We start from the raw sequence: 16,674 nt of genomic DNA on the forward strand, positions 1-16,674 counted from the left end.
GGTTTATGGGTGTCACTGATAAGAGAGGAGAGACAGTCTCTTCCCTCTTCCCTCACAGCAGTACACAGGGAGGGGGGCTCCTGACTTAAGGTGAAATAGACTGAGTCCCCAAAAAGGTGTTTATGCCATAGCCGAGAATAATATTTTCCAGTCCTGCACACTAGAGGTCATGAACTTTTTACACATTCATGGAAGGGTGTGTCTTATGCCATAGCCATAGAATATGTCTGGACAAGTCCAGTCCTGTACATCAGAGGCCATGCCCAGTTTCCACAAATATGGGTATGGAGGAGGTGTCTTTAGGTTTTTCTGTCCTGTTTTTGAGCATAAAGACACTGGCAGAGAGGGAGCAAACACAAGAGAGAGAGAGGGGGGGGGGGGTTCCCCGGTATGCCCTCTGCCAGTAAAGCTCTCTCCCTGGAGAGCTGGGTTTTTCCTTGCTAAAGGTTCTCTTAAACTTGGTAAATATCGCTTGAATTTCTTTGTTGAATGCGGAGTGAAATTCTTGGTTGAAAGCTTAATTAATTGATGTGAATTGATGTGTGTTGAACGTTTAGTACCCTGTCACCTGTGAGGAAAGGCCATCCGAATTCATGCGGGACTACAGGTGTATATCTGTCAGACGATTTTAAATATCACAACTGAATTGGACAGTTGAAGTTAGAATTTAGTGTAATAAATGTAAAACTTTGAATTGAGGTTTCATATTAGAACATGACCAGAGCATGATATGTTTTGTAGGGTTGTCATGTTTTAACGAGAGAAGGTAAAAACCCTGTATAGGCAAGGCAAGGCAAGTTTATTTATATAGCACTTTTCAACGCAAGGCAATTCAAAGTGCTTTACAAAAAAATGAAAGACATTAAGCATTAAAAAAGAAAAGCTAATAAAATAAACATTAAGGAAAAATACATGGATAAAAGTTACAGTGCAGTCTAAAATATGAATAGTTCAATTAAACATTACAAGAAAAAGTACATGGATAAAAGTTACAGTGCAGTTTAAGATGTGAATAGTTCAATTAAAAGCAGCGACAAAAAGAAAAGTCTTCAGCCTGGATTTGAAAGTAGTAAGAGTTGCAGCGGACCTGCAGGTTTCTGGGAGTTTGTTCCAGATGTTTGGAGCATAATAACTGAACGCTGCTTCTCCATGTTTAGTTCTGACTCTGGGGACAGAAAGCTGACCAGTCCCTGAAGACCTGAGAGATCTGGATGGTTCATAATTTAGCAGGAGGTCAGTAATGTATTTTGGGCTGAAACCATTCAGTGCTTTATAAACCAGCAGCAATATTTCGAAATCTATTCTTTGAACAGGAGTGATGTGATCCACTTTCTCAGTGTTAGTGAGGACTCGAGCAGCGGCGTTCTGAATCAGCTGCAGCTTTCTAATAGATTTTTTAGTGAGACCTGTGAAGACACCATTGCAGTAGTCGAGTCTACTGAAGATAAAGGCATGGACACGTTTTTCCAGATCCTGCTGTGACATTAGTCTTTTAATCCTAGATATATTCTTTAGGTGATAGTAGGCTGATTTAGTAACTGTTTTAATGTGACTGTTGAAGCTCAGGTCAGAGTCCATGACTACACCTAGATGTCTGGCTTTATCTGTTGTTCTGAACATTGCAGACTGAAGCTCAGCGCTAACTTTTAAACATTCTGCCTTGGCTCCAAAAACCATTACCTCAGTTTTATCTTTGTTTAATTGGAGAAAGTTCTGACACATCCAGTCATTGATTTGTTCAATGCACTTACTCAGTGTTTGAATTGGAGCATAGTCTCCTCGTGAAATTGTTACGTAAATTTGTGTGTCATCTGCATAGCTATGGTAACTTATTTTGTTGTTCTTCATTATCTGAGCCAGTGGTAGCATGTAGATGTTAAAGAGAAGAGGTCCCACGATGGAGCCTTGAGGAACCCCACATGTCATATTTGTCAACTCAGATGTGTATTTACCTATAGAAACAAAGTTGTTTCTATCCTTTAAGTAGGATTCAAACCAATTTAGAACTGTTTCCGAAAGTCCCACCCAGTTTTCTAGTCGGTCTAGTAATATGCTGTGGTCAACAGTGTCAAACGCAGCACTGAGATCTAATAATACTAACACTGAAGTTCTGCCACTGTCTGTGTTTAAGTGGATGTCATTAAAGACCTTTACAAGAGCAGTCTCAGTGCTGTGGTTTGGACGAAAGCCTCACTTGAACACATCAAAACAACTATTTAAATGCAAGAAATTATTCAACTGTTGAAAAACAACTTTTTCAATGATTTTACCTAGAAATGGGAGGTTTGATATGGGCCTGTAATTGTTCATTACTGAAGCATCTAGATTATTATTTTTTATGAGCGGTTTAATGACTGCAGTTTTCAGGGCCTGTGGAAAAATACCTGAGTGAAGAGATTTGTTTACTATATGAAGTAGATCTGAGGCCATGCAGGGCAAAACATCTTTGAACAATCCTGTTGGAATAATATCAAGGCAGCAGGAGGAGGATTTCAGAAGTTGTATAATGTCCTCTAGGTTTTTATCATTAATCTGATGGAATTGTGTCATGATGTCTGAATTGATGTTAAGTGGACACAGAGACAACACATTTGCTGTTCCTGATGCAGAGGCACTGACTGCTTGTCTGATTTTCTGAATTTTGTCAGTGAAAAAGGAGGCAAAATCATTGCACGCCCTGGTGGATAGAAATTCAGAGGCTACTGACACTGGGGGGTAGGGGTGTTGAAAATAATCGTTTCTACGATGCATTGCGATGCGGACGTGGACGATTCGGTCTCGATGCAGTGACGGAAGATAATCGGTTATAGAGTAGTAACGTTGCTTCCTGATTTTCCGGCCGCGGCAACGTTTTTCACTTTAATATCAAATCGGTCGGTGACGCAGAGATCAGGGAACAGACGTGACAGCGGCACAGCAACACGGAGCAGTCTGCTTTATCCACCAACACAAGAACACCAGTCCAGAACCAACAGCAGAACGACCCGTTCTCAATCACTCTCTGTCTCTGAGCCGCAGCGACACGGAGTGTGTGACAGGGATGTATGTTTTTCAAAAATAATCGCATTACAATCATGTCAGGTTTTTGGTGGATTTAATGAAGTCTTGGATTGCAAAGTATGAATGTCCTCTAGCTATTTTCAGACGATATACGTGTGTAAAGTTTGTGAAGGCAGGAGGAAAAAAGCTTCCGCGATCACCGTCTCCTCTCCCTTCCTCCAAGCCCCGCCCCCTCCCTGAAAATAATGAGTGACAGGCTGATAGTGACCCGATAGAAACTTTTGTATTCACTTAATCACTGAGATATAATGAAGCTAATTTAATCTCATACATTCATGGGATTTATGTAACAGTAAAACAGAGAATGTAAGTGTGCACCCACATGCAGTATTTTAGTTTGTATAATACTCCTGTTGTCTGCTGTGTTCAGACTCAAGTCCTGTGTGTGATGCCACATTCAGGACATTCAGTGTCCTTTCTTAACAGAAGGCCGTGGCTAGAAGCTGCAGCTAGACTGCAGAAGCATTAGCTTTTTGTTTTTGAGGATGGAACAACTTCACACACGGAGGCTAGACCTATACAATTCATTTATTTTGGTTTATAAATGAATGTCAAGACATTTATGTTATTGATTTCTGAAGCACTTTCTAAATAATAAAAAGAGAGTTCATATGTATTTACTGCATGTATGCATTGATGAAAAATAAGCCATGTGCAGTAATATAGAAAATTGAGGATGCAACGCATTGGTATGAATCGTGATGCACCGTGATGCACCGGGATATCGAACCGAATCGAATCGTTGACAGGATAATCGTAATCGAATCGTGAGACCAGTGAAGATGCACAGCCCTACTGGGGGGTTAGTTAGTCTGTCGACGGTAGCAAACAAGGCATGTGCGTTGTTTTTGTTTTTGGTAATGATGTCAGAGAAGAATGATTGTCGTGCGTTTTTCAATTCCAAATTATAAAGGCCAAGTCTCTCTTTATAAATGTCAAAGTGAACCTGGAGATTTGTTTTTCGCCACCTGCGTTCAGCTTTTCGACATTCTCTTTTTTCTGTTTTAACGGTCATGGCCTTTCTCCATGGAGATATTTTCTTCCCAGTCACTTCCTTTACCTTAGTTGGAGCAATGGCATCTATAACATTTTTAATTTTTTAATTAAAATGATCTACTAGCTCATTTACTGAGGTGTTAGCAGGGGCAAGTGTGGAAGAAAAATTCTGAGTAAACATTTCCCTAGTATTTTCAGTTAAATATCGCTTTGTGGTTACCTCTTTTTGAACATTTTTGTGAACATAAATAGAGCTCTCAAAGAAAACACAGGAATTATCAGAGAGTGCAACATCAGTCACCACAACCTGAGAGATATTCAGACCCTTTGAGATAATTAAGTCCAGAGTGTGCCCCTTATTGTGCGTGGGCTCCGTCACATGCTGAGTCAGTCCATAGTTATTAAGAACACAAAACAGTTATTTAGCCCCTCGGTCCTGGGGGTTGTCAACATGGATGTTAAAATCACCAACAATGACTAGACGGTCAAAGTCAATACACACTATAGACAGCAGTTCAGTAAAGTCATCAAAAAGCTTGCACAGCATTTGGGTGGTCTATAGATATTTAGGAACAGAGCTCGAAAGGAGCATTTCAGCTGAAGGGCCACATATTCAAAAGAATCAAAGTTTCCATACGATGTCTTCCTGCATTGAAGGGAATCATTGAACAGAATAGCAACTCCACCCCCTTTCTTATGCATTCTTTCCTGACTCATAAAACTAAAGTTGGGAGGGGTTGATTCGATAAGAACAGCTGCACTGTTATTTTGTTCAATCCAAGTTTCTGTTAAAAACATAAAATCAAGATTGTGCTCAGTGATAAAATCATTGATTAAAATGTTTTTCCTGCCAAAGACCTGACATTTAATAAAGCTAATTTAAGTTCGTTAAACACACTATCAGTCATGTTTTTTGTAACAAGCTGTGGCTGACATGGAATCACTGCTAAATTAGATAAACTCACACAAACGTTAGAGCACTTCATGTATCTAAGATGATTCACGCTTTTAATCTATTACCTATCAACACAGATATCGCCAAAGCTACTGGCAGGCAGGGCCCTGGCATGTCCTGGAAAGAGTTGAGAGTGCCATACGTCCTTGAGCCTGGACCCAGCAGATATTAGTTTGCAGTGTTTTGTACACACACATCCCTATCAGGCTTTGAAGGGGAGGGAGGACCCACCACCCTGCTCCTCTCATCATAGGAGGGCAGGGTGAGGGCTACACTGTAGGAAGGGGGGTTTGGAAATCTGCTTCCATCTTCCTTGTATTGTTTTGGTTTGGATGATTGTGGTAGGCATGGTGATGAGGCCGGGGGAGATGGTGCGCATCTCTGCTTCGGTGATTTTGGTGGGCGTCGTTGAGGGGCGGGGGTAAAGGAAATGCTGCCAACCCTGCGTGTCGCCTTCATGCGGTCATCGAACTCTAGGGGGGTGGGCGAGGGTGAAAGGGTGAGCGGAGAGTAGAGAGAGCTGGGGGATGAATGAAGAGTATCCTCAAAGGCGTTGACAGGGAGGGTGACGGGCAGTGGAGACTCCTCCATGTGTCTCATAGGTCTCCCATAATCAGAACATTCCTCAGGCGGGTGCAGTGATACTTCTTCAGGGTTTTCTGCGCGATGTGTTGTCTCTTTCTCCTGTTTTGATTCCTCTTGCCGCTTGTCCTTGGCAGAGGGAACAGATTGATGATGCAGGCAGTTGAATATGTTAGAGATAAACAATTTCACTCCTGACTTGTTCAGGCAAACTCCATTTGCCTTGAAAAGATGTCTGCGATCCCAGAAAAAGTTAAAATTGTCAATAAAATGCACAGAATGGTCAGTACAGGCAGTTGAAAGCCACGTGTTCAGTGCAAACAATCTGCTGAATCTCTCCACTCCTCTTCTGACTGGCGGTAGAGGGCCACTGATGAACACCTCTGCATTTAGAGAGCTGACAGTTTCCAACAAACATTTAAAGTCTTATTTCAACACTTCTGACTCTTGTTTCACAACATCATTTGTTCCAATTTGCAGTACCACATTCTTCACAGTCGGATGTTCAGCCCCAATATGCAGGATCTTCTCAGCCAAGTCAGAGGCCACATCCTTGGGAAAACAGAGTACTTTGGTGTTGTTCTTATTACACAGACCTTTTACATCTCTTACAGCAGAGTCACCCACAATCAGAGTTTCAGGCCCAGTCGTTAGCTTTCCCTCTAGCCTTTTACTTTTGGAGTAGCTATTGGTCCTTACCCTGCTGTGTGAAGAGGACGGGTTATCCAGGTCATCAGAAAGAGATCTCCGGCACTCGGTCAGCGGAGCGTATCTGTTCTGGATTGGCACACTTAGTGGTTTAGGAGGATTGTTTGTAGTTCTCCCTTTAGCAGCTGTCCACGGCTGTTTCCTAGTATGAAGAGGCGCTCTTCCTGGGTGATAACAATGCAGGCCAGCCGGTCGCATCACATATTTCAGAGTGCTGGGCTCTGCCTGTTATCCGTCCTCCCAAATCCCATGGAAATGATTTACTCTTAGGCTTTGCACCCAGAGAGTTCTAGGGAGGACTACCACTTGTAGATGTATTACCCGGTATACTGCCCTCCTGTTCCTTGGAATCCTTGTAGCTACTAACTAGCTGTGAGTTAGCATACCCTTTTCCATTATTTTGCAACACTGGTAAAGTGGTGTCATTCCCACAACATAGTCCATTCACTTCCACGTTAACTTCCAACCGTTGCATTTTCATTTCCAACACAGCTATCTTCTGTAGAAGTTTGTGGAAGTCATCTGTAGAGAACGGAGGCATTTTTCTACCAACTAGCTTAAGCTAAATAGCATGCAGTAGCCTACCAGGCTTTAGCTGTTGCTAGGCCACGCTACTGTAAGACTGAGGTCGTCATAAAAATGTTGAAATATGGCTGAAAACCTCCGTCTATTTACGAAGATGAACTGTCCCAGTGATAGGTTAATGTCCAGGAGCCGCTGCTCGACGTTTTCAGAGAATAAGAATAGGAAAATCAGCATAAAAAGTAAGCAGAGGCAGGAGCAAGCAGAAAAGCGTCTGCACTGTAAGAAAGATAAGATGTATAAGTGTGGACCTATTTTTCTTCAAATACCAGGAGTTAATAGAGGTGAGATATTGCCGACGTTGGTGGATCTGAGCCAACCAGTAAACTTACATAGACTCAATAACTTCTGGAAGGTCAATTAGTAGGTCTGAGTCATTTTTCAGGATAAATGATCAGCCATCTCGACTCCCAAGACTTTTTATGCATTGACAAGGTTTTAAAATACGCTTTAAGTGTTTTACTACTAGTGCCAGTAGATTTAAATGGGTGTAAATGGTCCCAAGTGTCACTTTTATCAATGTGAGTCTTATCGTTTAGTTTCATCACTGTGGGTACATTCCTGCCGCCCCAAAAATGGCTCCTCCGGTCGCAAAACACATGCAGATACAGAAAAAAAGTAAACATTTTACACAATTTAAAAGTAATCAATGCACAAATGTGAGACAGACCAAAAAGTAACTTCTTACCTTGTAAAGAGAAAAAACTAAACTAAACCCATCTGCTCCTGTTGGGTTATCACTTGAAAACTTTTCCGAAAAAAGAGAGATACCTCCAGACAGAAGTCCCCGGATGTTTGAGACTCTCAGCGTGTTTCAGCTGCTCCTCTTCCTCCGCTCTGCAGCGAGTTCAAATCCACCGCAGATCCGATGTGTCCCGACATAAGAGAGGACACCTCCCCCGAAAAAACACCGCCCAGTGCGGGGAGAGAGAGAGGGAGAGAGGGGGGGGGGGGGGCTGGTGGGGAAAGCCTGAGAGAGAGAGACTTAAAGAGAAAGGGAGGAGTCTGGAGGTGTCTCTACTTTAAAGAGTCCTCTCCTGCTGATGTTCAGGTGTATATCAGTATGTAGTGTCTCTACTTTAAAGAGTCCTCTCCTGCTGATGTTCAGGTGTATATCAGAATGTAGTGTCTCTACTTTAAAGAGTACTCTCCTGCTGATGTTCAGGTGTATATCAGTATGTAGTGTCTCTAATTTAAAGAGTCCTCTCCTGCTGATGTTCAGGTGTATATCTGTATGTAGTGTCTCTACTTTAAAGAGTCCTCTCCTGCTGATGTTCAGGTGTATATCAGTATGTAGTGTCTCTACTTTAAAGAGTCCTCTCCTGCTGATGTTCAGGTGTATATCATATGTAGTGTCTCTACTTTAAAGAGTACTCTCTAAAAGACTGAAACAACACTGTTGTGAAATAACACTTCTTTAAAAATGTCTTAATGTTGTTCCTGGCTGCTGCTTTTTATACGTTCCCTACCTTTTATAATGATGCCACTTATTTTAATACCTTTAATTTCTTGCTGTAGGGCGAATACAATGTTTCTGATCCTGTTTTAAAGAATCCTTCTTCTTGCAACACGTTTTTATGTTTTATTTCATTAACAGTAATGCAATACCTCCAGGGGAACACACACACACACATACACACATACCATGTGTACATCACTTCAGGGGACATTACATTGACTTACATGCATTTCCTAGAGACTTATCCTAACCTTAACCCTAACCAACACATGCTTAACCCTAACCAAGTCTTCACCCTAAAATTAATGATTCCCTGCATGGGGACCTCCAATTTGTCCCCATAAGGGAGGCGAGTCCCCACACGTGACTATGTAAACAGATGTAGGTCCCCACAAGTATAGTAATGCTAGTCCACACACACACACACACACACACACACACACACACACACACACACACACACACACACACACACACACACACACACACACACTGTGTCTCAGGAACACAAAAAGCTTTATCTTCATTGAAAAAACGTGGCAGCAAACTGTTTCTAAAGTTGCCTCTGAGTAAGAGCGACATTGTGTGTGTGTGTGTGTGTGTGTGTGTGTGTGTGTGTGTGTGTGTGTGTGTGTGTGTGTGTGTGTGTGTGTGTGTGTGTGTGTGTGTGTGTGTGTGTGTGTGTGTGTGTGTGTGTGTGTTTATGATGTCATGGTGTTGACAGGTTTATTTTAAAACTTTTTATATCCTAACCTACGTCCATAACTAAAGAGTGTGTGTGTTCGGATCAGACCATAGAGTGTGTGTGTTCAGTGAGACGTAGAGAGTGTGTGTTCAGTGAGACGTAGAGAGTGTGTGTTCAGTGAGACGTAGAGAGTGTGTGTTCAGTGAAACGTAGAGAGTGTGTGTTCAGTGAGACGTAGAGAGTGTGTGTTCAGTGAGACGTAGAGAGTGTGTGTTCAGTGAAACGTAGAGAGTGTGTTTGTTTGAAAAGAGCGGGAAAACTGTGAAATGTTCCAAATGTCTCAATTTTGACACCTCTGAATCCGAGGGTTGGAGGCATGACACGGTTCAAGTGTGAGCCTCCAGTCCCAGTGCATTGTGGAGATATGACCTTGTACATTTGAAGTGTACAGTACACTACAAATACATGACAGCAGGATCTCAGGTCTGCGATGTGGACAGTACACCTCAAATACATCACTACACGACCTGTGGTATTTGAAATGTACAAGGTCATGTTTCAAAGATGGCAAGGGCTACATGCATGTCGCTTTGAATTAGTCATCTGTGGGGCCACTGTTCTCAGTACACCAACTATCATGCAAATAGTGAAAAGTATCAGCTTTGCAATGTTGAAATATTTCCCTGTCCACTTCAAATACATTTGCAGTGTCTTGTGTATTTGAAGTGTACTGGCCACTTCAAATACACAAGACATTGCAGACATTTATTCGAATTGAACAGTACACTAACAGTGGAAATGCAACATAAACTAGAGAAAAAATGCAATGCTTTTTTAGGGACCACATTTTGACTTTCATCAGATTTATATTTATTTTCAAAATATTTGACTGTTCTCAGATTTAGATTTTTTTTCTCAGAATTTTACTTTTTTCTCACACAGTTTTACTTTTAAATGCAGATTTAGATTTTTTTTGAGCAAGTTTGAGTGTGTGTGTGTGTGTGTGTGTGAGTGTGTGTGTTTTTGCATGTATATGTCTGTTTGAGTGTGTGTGTGTGTGTGTGTGTGTGTGTGTGTGTGTGTGTGTGTGTGTGTGTGTGTGTGTGTGTGTGTGTGTGTGTGTGTGTGTGTGTGTGTGTGTGTGTGTTGTGTGTGTCGTGTGTGTGTGTGTGTGTGTGTGTGTGTGTGTGTGTGTGTGTGTGTGTGTGTGTGTGTGTGTGTGTGTGTGTGTGTGTCATGGCCTGGCTCTTGGCCATAATAAAAAGTGTGGAAAGGACAAGAATATATATAAGAAAATATATTTATTAACCAGAACTCAACAGGAACCAAAACTAACATAAACGCAAGGCAAAAGTATAAACGAGAGTGGCCGCTCCCAGAACAGGTCCTCCGCGGAGAGAGAGCTCGAGACTCTGGCTCACGCCTTTAAATCCTCCAGTGCCAGCAGCCAGGTGTCCTCAATCAGCGCTGACACAAACAGAGGGAGAACATTAAAGGGCCATACACACACCACAGGAGACAGTAAAGCAGGGGTCGTCACAGTGTGTGTGTGTGTGTTTGTTTGTTTGTGTGTGTGTGTGTGTCTGTGTGTGTGTGTGTGTGTGGTGTGTGTGTGTGTGTGTGTGTGTGTGTTATCTTTCGTTATTTATTCAGATATTTCATATATATGTGTTAGAGTGCTGGTTTATGTGGTCTAAGCAGACATGTGCTATCAATAAATACAGACACTACGAGGACACTTTGTATTAGCAGGACAGGGTCAGTGTGCTCCAGACTGGAAGGGTTTCTGGAGAGCTCAAACAATCTAACTATTTTACAAAAACAGAACTTGTGTTACATCTGTGTTTCAACACAGCACCCCTGCAGTTGTTCTGGGGTACTGCACTAGCTCACGAATATTAACACTGTAATTCAGGTTTTTATTAAAAAATTCACACACACACACACACACACACACACACACACACACACACACACACACACACACACACACACACACACACACACACACACACACACACACACACGCACCTATACATGCACACGCACAAACAAACACTCAAACACACTCACACACAAACACACACAAACACAAAAAAACAGCAACATCTTTTTAACATATTCTTTGTAAAAACATGAATTATCGGGACAATCTGACTTCCAATCTAAAAGCTCGGGTTTCGAACCGGCTTACAAGGCAGCGGCCACTGCATATCAAAACATCAACATTTATTTGTATAGCCCAATATCACAAAACAGGTTTGTATCAGTGGGCTTTAGGGATTAAAAACAAACAACATAACTGTAAATAATAATATTACAGCAAAATGGAAAGACAATATTGTGTAAAACACAAATAGAAATAAAACAAAATAAAATAAGACACAACAAAACAAAACTAAAAAATAAAATAAGGTACCATAAAATAAAATAAATACCATTTAATGCCAGCTCTATCTTAAGACTTTAAGACTGTTTGTTACAGTGAAAGGTCGGCACATGCTCTGACCTATTGGCCAGCTCCAACCACTGAGCTATCCGGACGCATGAACAAATGTTTTAAGTGTGATAATTTTGCACTGTGAAGAAAAATATTTTCTGAATGAACTGGTTCTTGAATTTTTACTCAGAATTGGACTTTTATCACATATTTAGTTTTTTATCGCATAATTTGACTTTTAAACTCGGATTTAGATTTTTTTCTCCGATTTCTTATTTTTTTCTCAGAATTTGACTTTTTTCCTGTGAATTTTGTATCAGAATGTTTACTCCGAATAAGATTTTCTTCTCAGATTTTGACTATTTTTTGCAGAATTTTCCACGAAATCCTGCTTCAAAGACACAAGTAGAATCCAAGAAAAGTCTCACCATGTGGCTCCTCTTGTTGTCCTGCCTCGTCACCCTCCGATCCTCTCTTCTTCTGTCTTTATTCAGCACCTTTTCCACCTCTTCTCTGATCTCCTGCATCTCCTCTCTCCCTCCTCTCTCCCCATCCTCCACCCTCTAAAATAATGATAAAAGGCCATGTCACAATTAACAAGGAAAACTTAATTGTAATATTATCCCGAAAATCATAAAAATGAAATGTTTTAAATGACATATTTAATGCACTACAATAAGATAACATGTTGTTTTATGTAAAGCAAAGACCTTCATCATCAGCACAGAATTAGGTGGGTTCAGATCAGTGATTTTATGTCTACTTTCAGAATATTTATAATATTTATTTCACTGTTGTTGTGTTTCCTGCTGTTGGAGTCGGCAGGCCTGTATTTATTATTCTGGCAATTAATTAGACCTACTAATTGACCTAACAGAAGCTTTTGAGTCTATGCAAGTTTACTGCCAGGCTCGGATCCACCTGGATCAGCAAGGTCTCACCTCTACTAACTTCTGAAGAACCAGGTTCAATTAACTGCTGTTTCAATTCAGACAACACACTAAATCTGTCTAAGCCATTTTATGTGGCCCTGCAAGAGCTTGCAAAGAATATAGTTTAAAGTTTATTATACGGTTACATGCTACTTTACCGAAGCACGTTGCCCATAAACTACATGTCCCACAATGAATCTCATTTTGTGTCATGTGCACTGAAGAGACTTTCAATTATTTGCCCTAGACTTCTGCTTTCAGACGTAATTAATGATGAAGTTATTATCTGATAATAATCCAATGCAGAGGCAATAATGTAATATAATACATATATTGATATATGTATTTTTATATAGTCTTAAAGTTACATCCGGCCCTTTAAGTGCAACCATAATGCTAATGTGGCCCTTGATGAAATTGAGTTTGACACCCCTGGTCTATAATGTAATGAGGTGTGGCCCTGCTTAAGTGTGAGTGTGGCAGTTGTGCAATCTTACCTTAAAACAGGAGAGGAGAGTGCATATTTATTTTTAAGTTATCCCAGTCCAAAAGGGTGGGATGATGTTATTGGAAGAAAATGGTCCACATTTTTACAGGGTTTTTACCTCCTCTCGTTACAATGTGACAAACATATTTCATGCTAAATTAATTTACTATCAAAAACCTCAATTCACAGTTTTACATTTCTTATTTTATTTAGTAAATCTCTCAACTGTCCCTCTTCAGTTGCAATAACCTGTTAAACCCCATCCCCGTTTTTCAGGGCTCATGCTCGAAAACATTCCCAGAACAAATGACCATAACTTCTAAAAGGGTTAAATTAATAATCTTTTTTCTCAAAGTAATGATAAAACTGTGAGTTGGATGTAGAAAAGTCAAAATCAATATAGATGTTTTTTATTTTAAAGACAATTCAGATTGAACATAGTAAAAAACTGTAAATTATAGTGTCCGTCCAAAAATTATTTTTTACTTAAAACCACCCTGGAATGATGGTAAGGTAGACTAAAAGCTTTAGGAATCCAAAGTACAACATATAAGTACCATGTATCAAGATTGATGCAAAACAAGTGACATTTGACCTTTTTAGAGAGGTTTAGCAAAACAAAAAACTCTTCTGGGGTCATTTTCCATATCTCTGGCCCACTTGGTCAATTTTGCTGATTGACATCTCCTTTTTAAACGCTAGAGCCAATGGAATCAAGAGAAAGTTCCACATACACAAACAGGTTACCAAATAAGGAGTGAGAGTGACGTGTAGAAAAACCGGAAGCTGCGCTGACCTCTGGTGGCTACCATTAGCAGCTAATTTTTCTTCTCCGATTTTTACATAAAAATTGAATTATGGATTATCAATTATTTTTGTCAAAGTGACAGACACATTGGTATAACCTATGGATTAACCGTCAGTCGCGTTGTTCTTGCTATAATGGCATTGAACACGACTTTTGATCAGAATAACAGCTAAGGTGAGCATATCTCCGTGTTTTGTCACGAGTTCTGATCGCTCAGTGATGATCCTTATATAATCTGTGGAGTCTCAGGATTTTATCAAAGCTTGTTTGCGCAGATCCAATAAGTATATCGATGGGTATAGCTAGAGTTCTGTGCTAACAGCCTTAAGATTTGTTTTGCTTGTGGCTAATTCAGAGGCTCGGCGTTAGCTTTGTGGTTTTTTTTGCAAAAAATTAAAGAAAAGATCAGTTAGCGGAGTTTCTTCCCGTTACATAGATATAATACATTCATAGTTTATTAAATATTAAGAAGCCAAACTTAATTTTCCAAACCACTTACATTTTGTATATATTGTGAGTATAGAACAACATGAAATATAATGCATTTTCATTGTGGGTCATACAAGATTATATGAACTTTCGTTTTAATAATTCAACTCAATATGGAATCCTCAACAAAGCCACATTTGTAGAAAACACTCAAATTCTCAAAAAAACGTACATTTGGAGGAAAAAGTCAATATTTTGAGGAAAAAGTCCAAATGTGAGAATAAAGCCAAAAACTCTGAGAAAAAAGTCAAAGGAACTTATCTGAACAGGTAAGAGTCAGGAAGTGGGAAGAGGAACCTGATAATGCACACTCCCTCAGGGCAGATCCAGACTGAGCACAGAGAGATGTGATCCACCACAGAGGTCTCTCTGAGGACTCCTCTCTCTCTCCCACAGAAACAGCAGAACCACAGTCCAGATATCTGCAGAGAACATCTGCTGCCTTCAGGGTCCAGGGAGAGTTAAAGCCCCCCACTGGTCTCCAGTCTCCTTGTTTCACCTCCAGAGTTCCTGCACAGCGACTCTCTCCTCCCACCAGTCTGACTCCAGGCTCTGAAGAGAAACAAGAGAGTGATCAGAGAAAGAATAAAGTGAGTTTTATAAGAACAGAATGAACCAATCACAGCTCCTCTCTACCTGAGCAGGTGAGGCTAACAGCTGTGCCAGGTGAGCAGGTGTTTCTCTCTGAGGCTGAGCTACAGTTCAGGAGAGCAGACTCATGGCCTCCACACTGGAACTCTTTGGTCCCCATTGCAGCCTCCCCTTCTTCATAGAGCGCCCCCTGGAGGACTGAAGGAGCCCCACAGCCCAGCTGCCTGCAGACCACCTGAGCATCCTGCTGGTCAAAGTCAGCCTCACACACTGAGGACCAGGACGGGTTGGACGGGTTAGACTGGTTAGACTTCACCTCTAGTCTACCTGAGCACAGACTGGTTCCATTCACCAGCCTGACAGAGTCTGGAGAGGACAGAAGATACAACAGAGGTAAAGAAACAGTTACTTTGATATCATTTTCTTATTTCTATTTTTTTTATTTATTTAAAATGAAAATTTGTGAAAGAAGTCGAATATCTGAGAAAAAAGCCCACATTTTTTGGAAAAGTCAAATTGTGAGAAAAAAAGTCAAAATTTTACAATAAAGTCAAAATGTTACAAAAATGTAAAACTTAAAATTTCGAGGAACTTTCAAATTGTGAGAAAAGAGTCAAAGGAGCTTACCTGCACAGTTAAGAGTCAGGAAGTAGTAAGAGTAACTTGCTGTTGCACACTCCCTCAGAGCAGATTCAGCCTCAACACAGGCAGGTCTGATCCTCCATGCAGAGCTCTTTGAGGACAACTGTCCCTCTCCCACAGAAACAGCAGAGCCACAGTCCAGATCTCTGCAGAGAACACCTGCTGCCTTCAGGGTCCAGGTAGGAAAACCAATCACTGGTCTCCATTCTCCCCAAAGCTTCAGCTCCAGAGCTCCTGCACAGCGACTCTCTCCTCCCACCAGTCTCACCGGCTCTGAAACAAGAGAGTCATCAGAGAGAGAATAAAGAGAGTTTGATGAAATGAACCAATCACAGCTGTTGGGGAAATATTTCCTCGGCCCATAACTTTGACCCGGTGTATCAGTCTGTCCTCGCTGAGCACAGGCCTGCTACCCTGGGCTGCTCTCAGTGTTCTGCCTCCCTGTTCCTGCCTGTTGGCTTCAGCTGAGAGAGGTGCTATAGTGCTCCTCCTGTTTGATCTTGTTATGCACAATGTTGAGTATTCTCTCAGAACTAGCTGCATACAGGGCTCTGGGGTAGAGATGTTCAGAATTCGTTTGGCAGCAGCTGTGTCACCTCGTGGCTGCAGCACGTCTTGTCAAATTTCCCGGCCGTAACTCCATAATAAACCCTCAGTGTTTGCCATCAAAGTTCCAGCTCTCGCCGTGTCTCTGAGCTTTGTCGCCATTGCTTCAGAAGTTTCCATTACAACAGCAGCTCCTCCTCTATTTTATATTATATTTACATGTATAGAGACTTCTTGCACTATTTGTTATGTGTGTATTTTAATATACATGTATATGTTGCATTGTTGGAGGAGCTCGGGTCAGGAGAATTTCCTTGCCATTTCTACCCTGTAGCTTATGTGCATATGACAATAAAAGCTTTGAATCTTCTACCTGAGCAGGTGAGGCCAACAGCTGTGCCAGGTGAGCAGGTGTTTCTCTCTGAGGCTGAGCTACAGTCCAGGAGAGCAGACTCATGGCCTCCACACTGGAACTCTTTGGTCCCCATTGGAGCCTCCCCTTCTCCATAGAGCGCCCCCTGGAGGACTGAAGGAGCCCCACAGCCCAGCTGCCTGCAGACCACCTGAGCATCCTGCTGGTCAAAGTCAGCCTCACACACTGAGGACCAGGACGGGTTAGACTGGTTAGACTGGTTAGAGTTCACCTCCAGTCTACCTGAGCACAGACTGGTCCCATTCACCAGCCTGACAGAGTCTGGAGAGGACAGAAGAT

General features: G+C 41.4%; 1 protein-coding gene across 1 annotated transcript in view; it reads right to left on the minus strand.

Annotated features, from left to right (window-relative positions):
• The window catches only part of LOC117442223 (uncharacterized), a 93,652-nt gene that overhangs the window by 33,648 nt on the left and 43,330 nt on the right, over nucleotides 1-16,674 (minus strand). Inside the window, exons 18-21 of the mRNA XM_071202374.1 lie at nucleotides 16,336-16,656; nucleotides 15,402-15,689; nucleotides 14,820-15,140; nucleotides 14,451-14,735 (exon numbers count right to left, since the gene is read on the minus strand). Of these exons, the coding sequence (XP_071058475.1) occupies nucleotides 14,451-14,735; nucleotides 14,820-15,140; nucleotides 15,402-15,689; nucleotides 16,336-16,656 (1,215 nt within the window). The remainder of the gene's footprint in view (nucleotides 1-14,450; nucleotides 14,736-14,819; nucleotides 15,141-15,401; nucleotides 15,690-16,335; nucleotides 16,657-16,674) is intronic.

Source organism: Pseudochaenichthys georgianus, unplaced genomic scaffold (assembly GCF_902827115.2).
Source record: "Pseudochaenichthys georgianus unplaced genomic scaffold, fPseGeo1.2 scaffold_360_arrow_ctg1, whole genome shotgun sequence".
In the NCBI taxonomy this organism is placed as follows: domain Eukaryota; kingdom Metazoa; phylum Chordata; class Actinopteri; order Perciformes; family Channichthyidae; genus Pseudochaenichthys; species Pseudochaenichthys georgianus.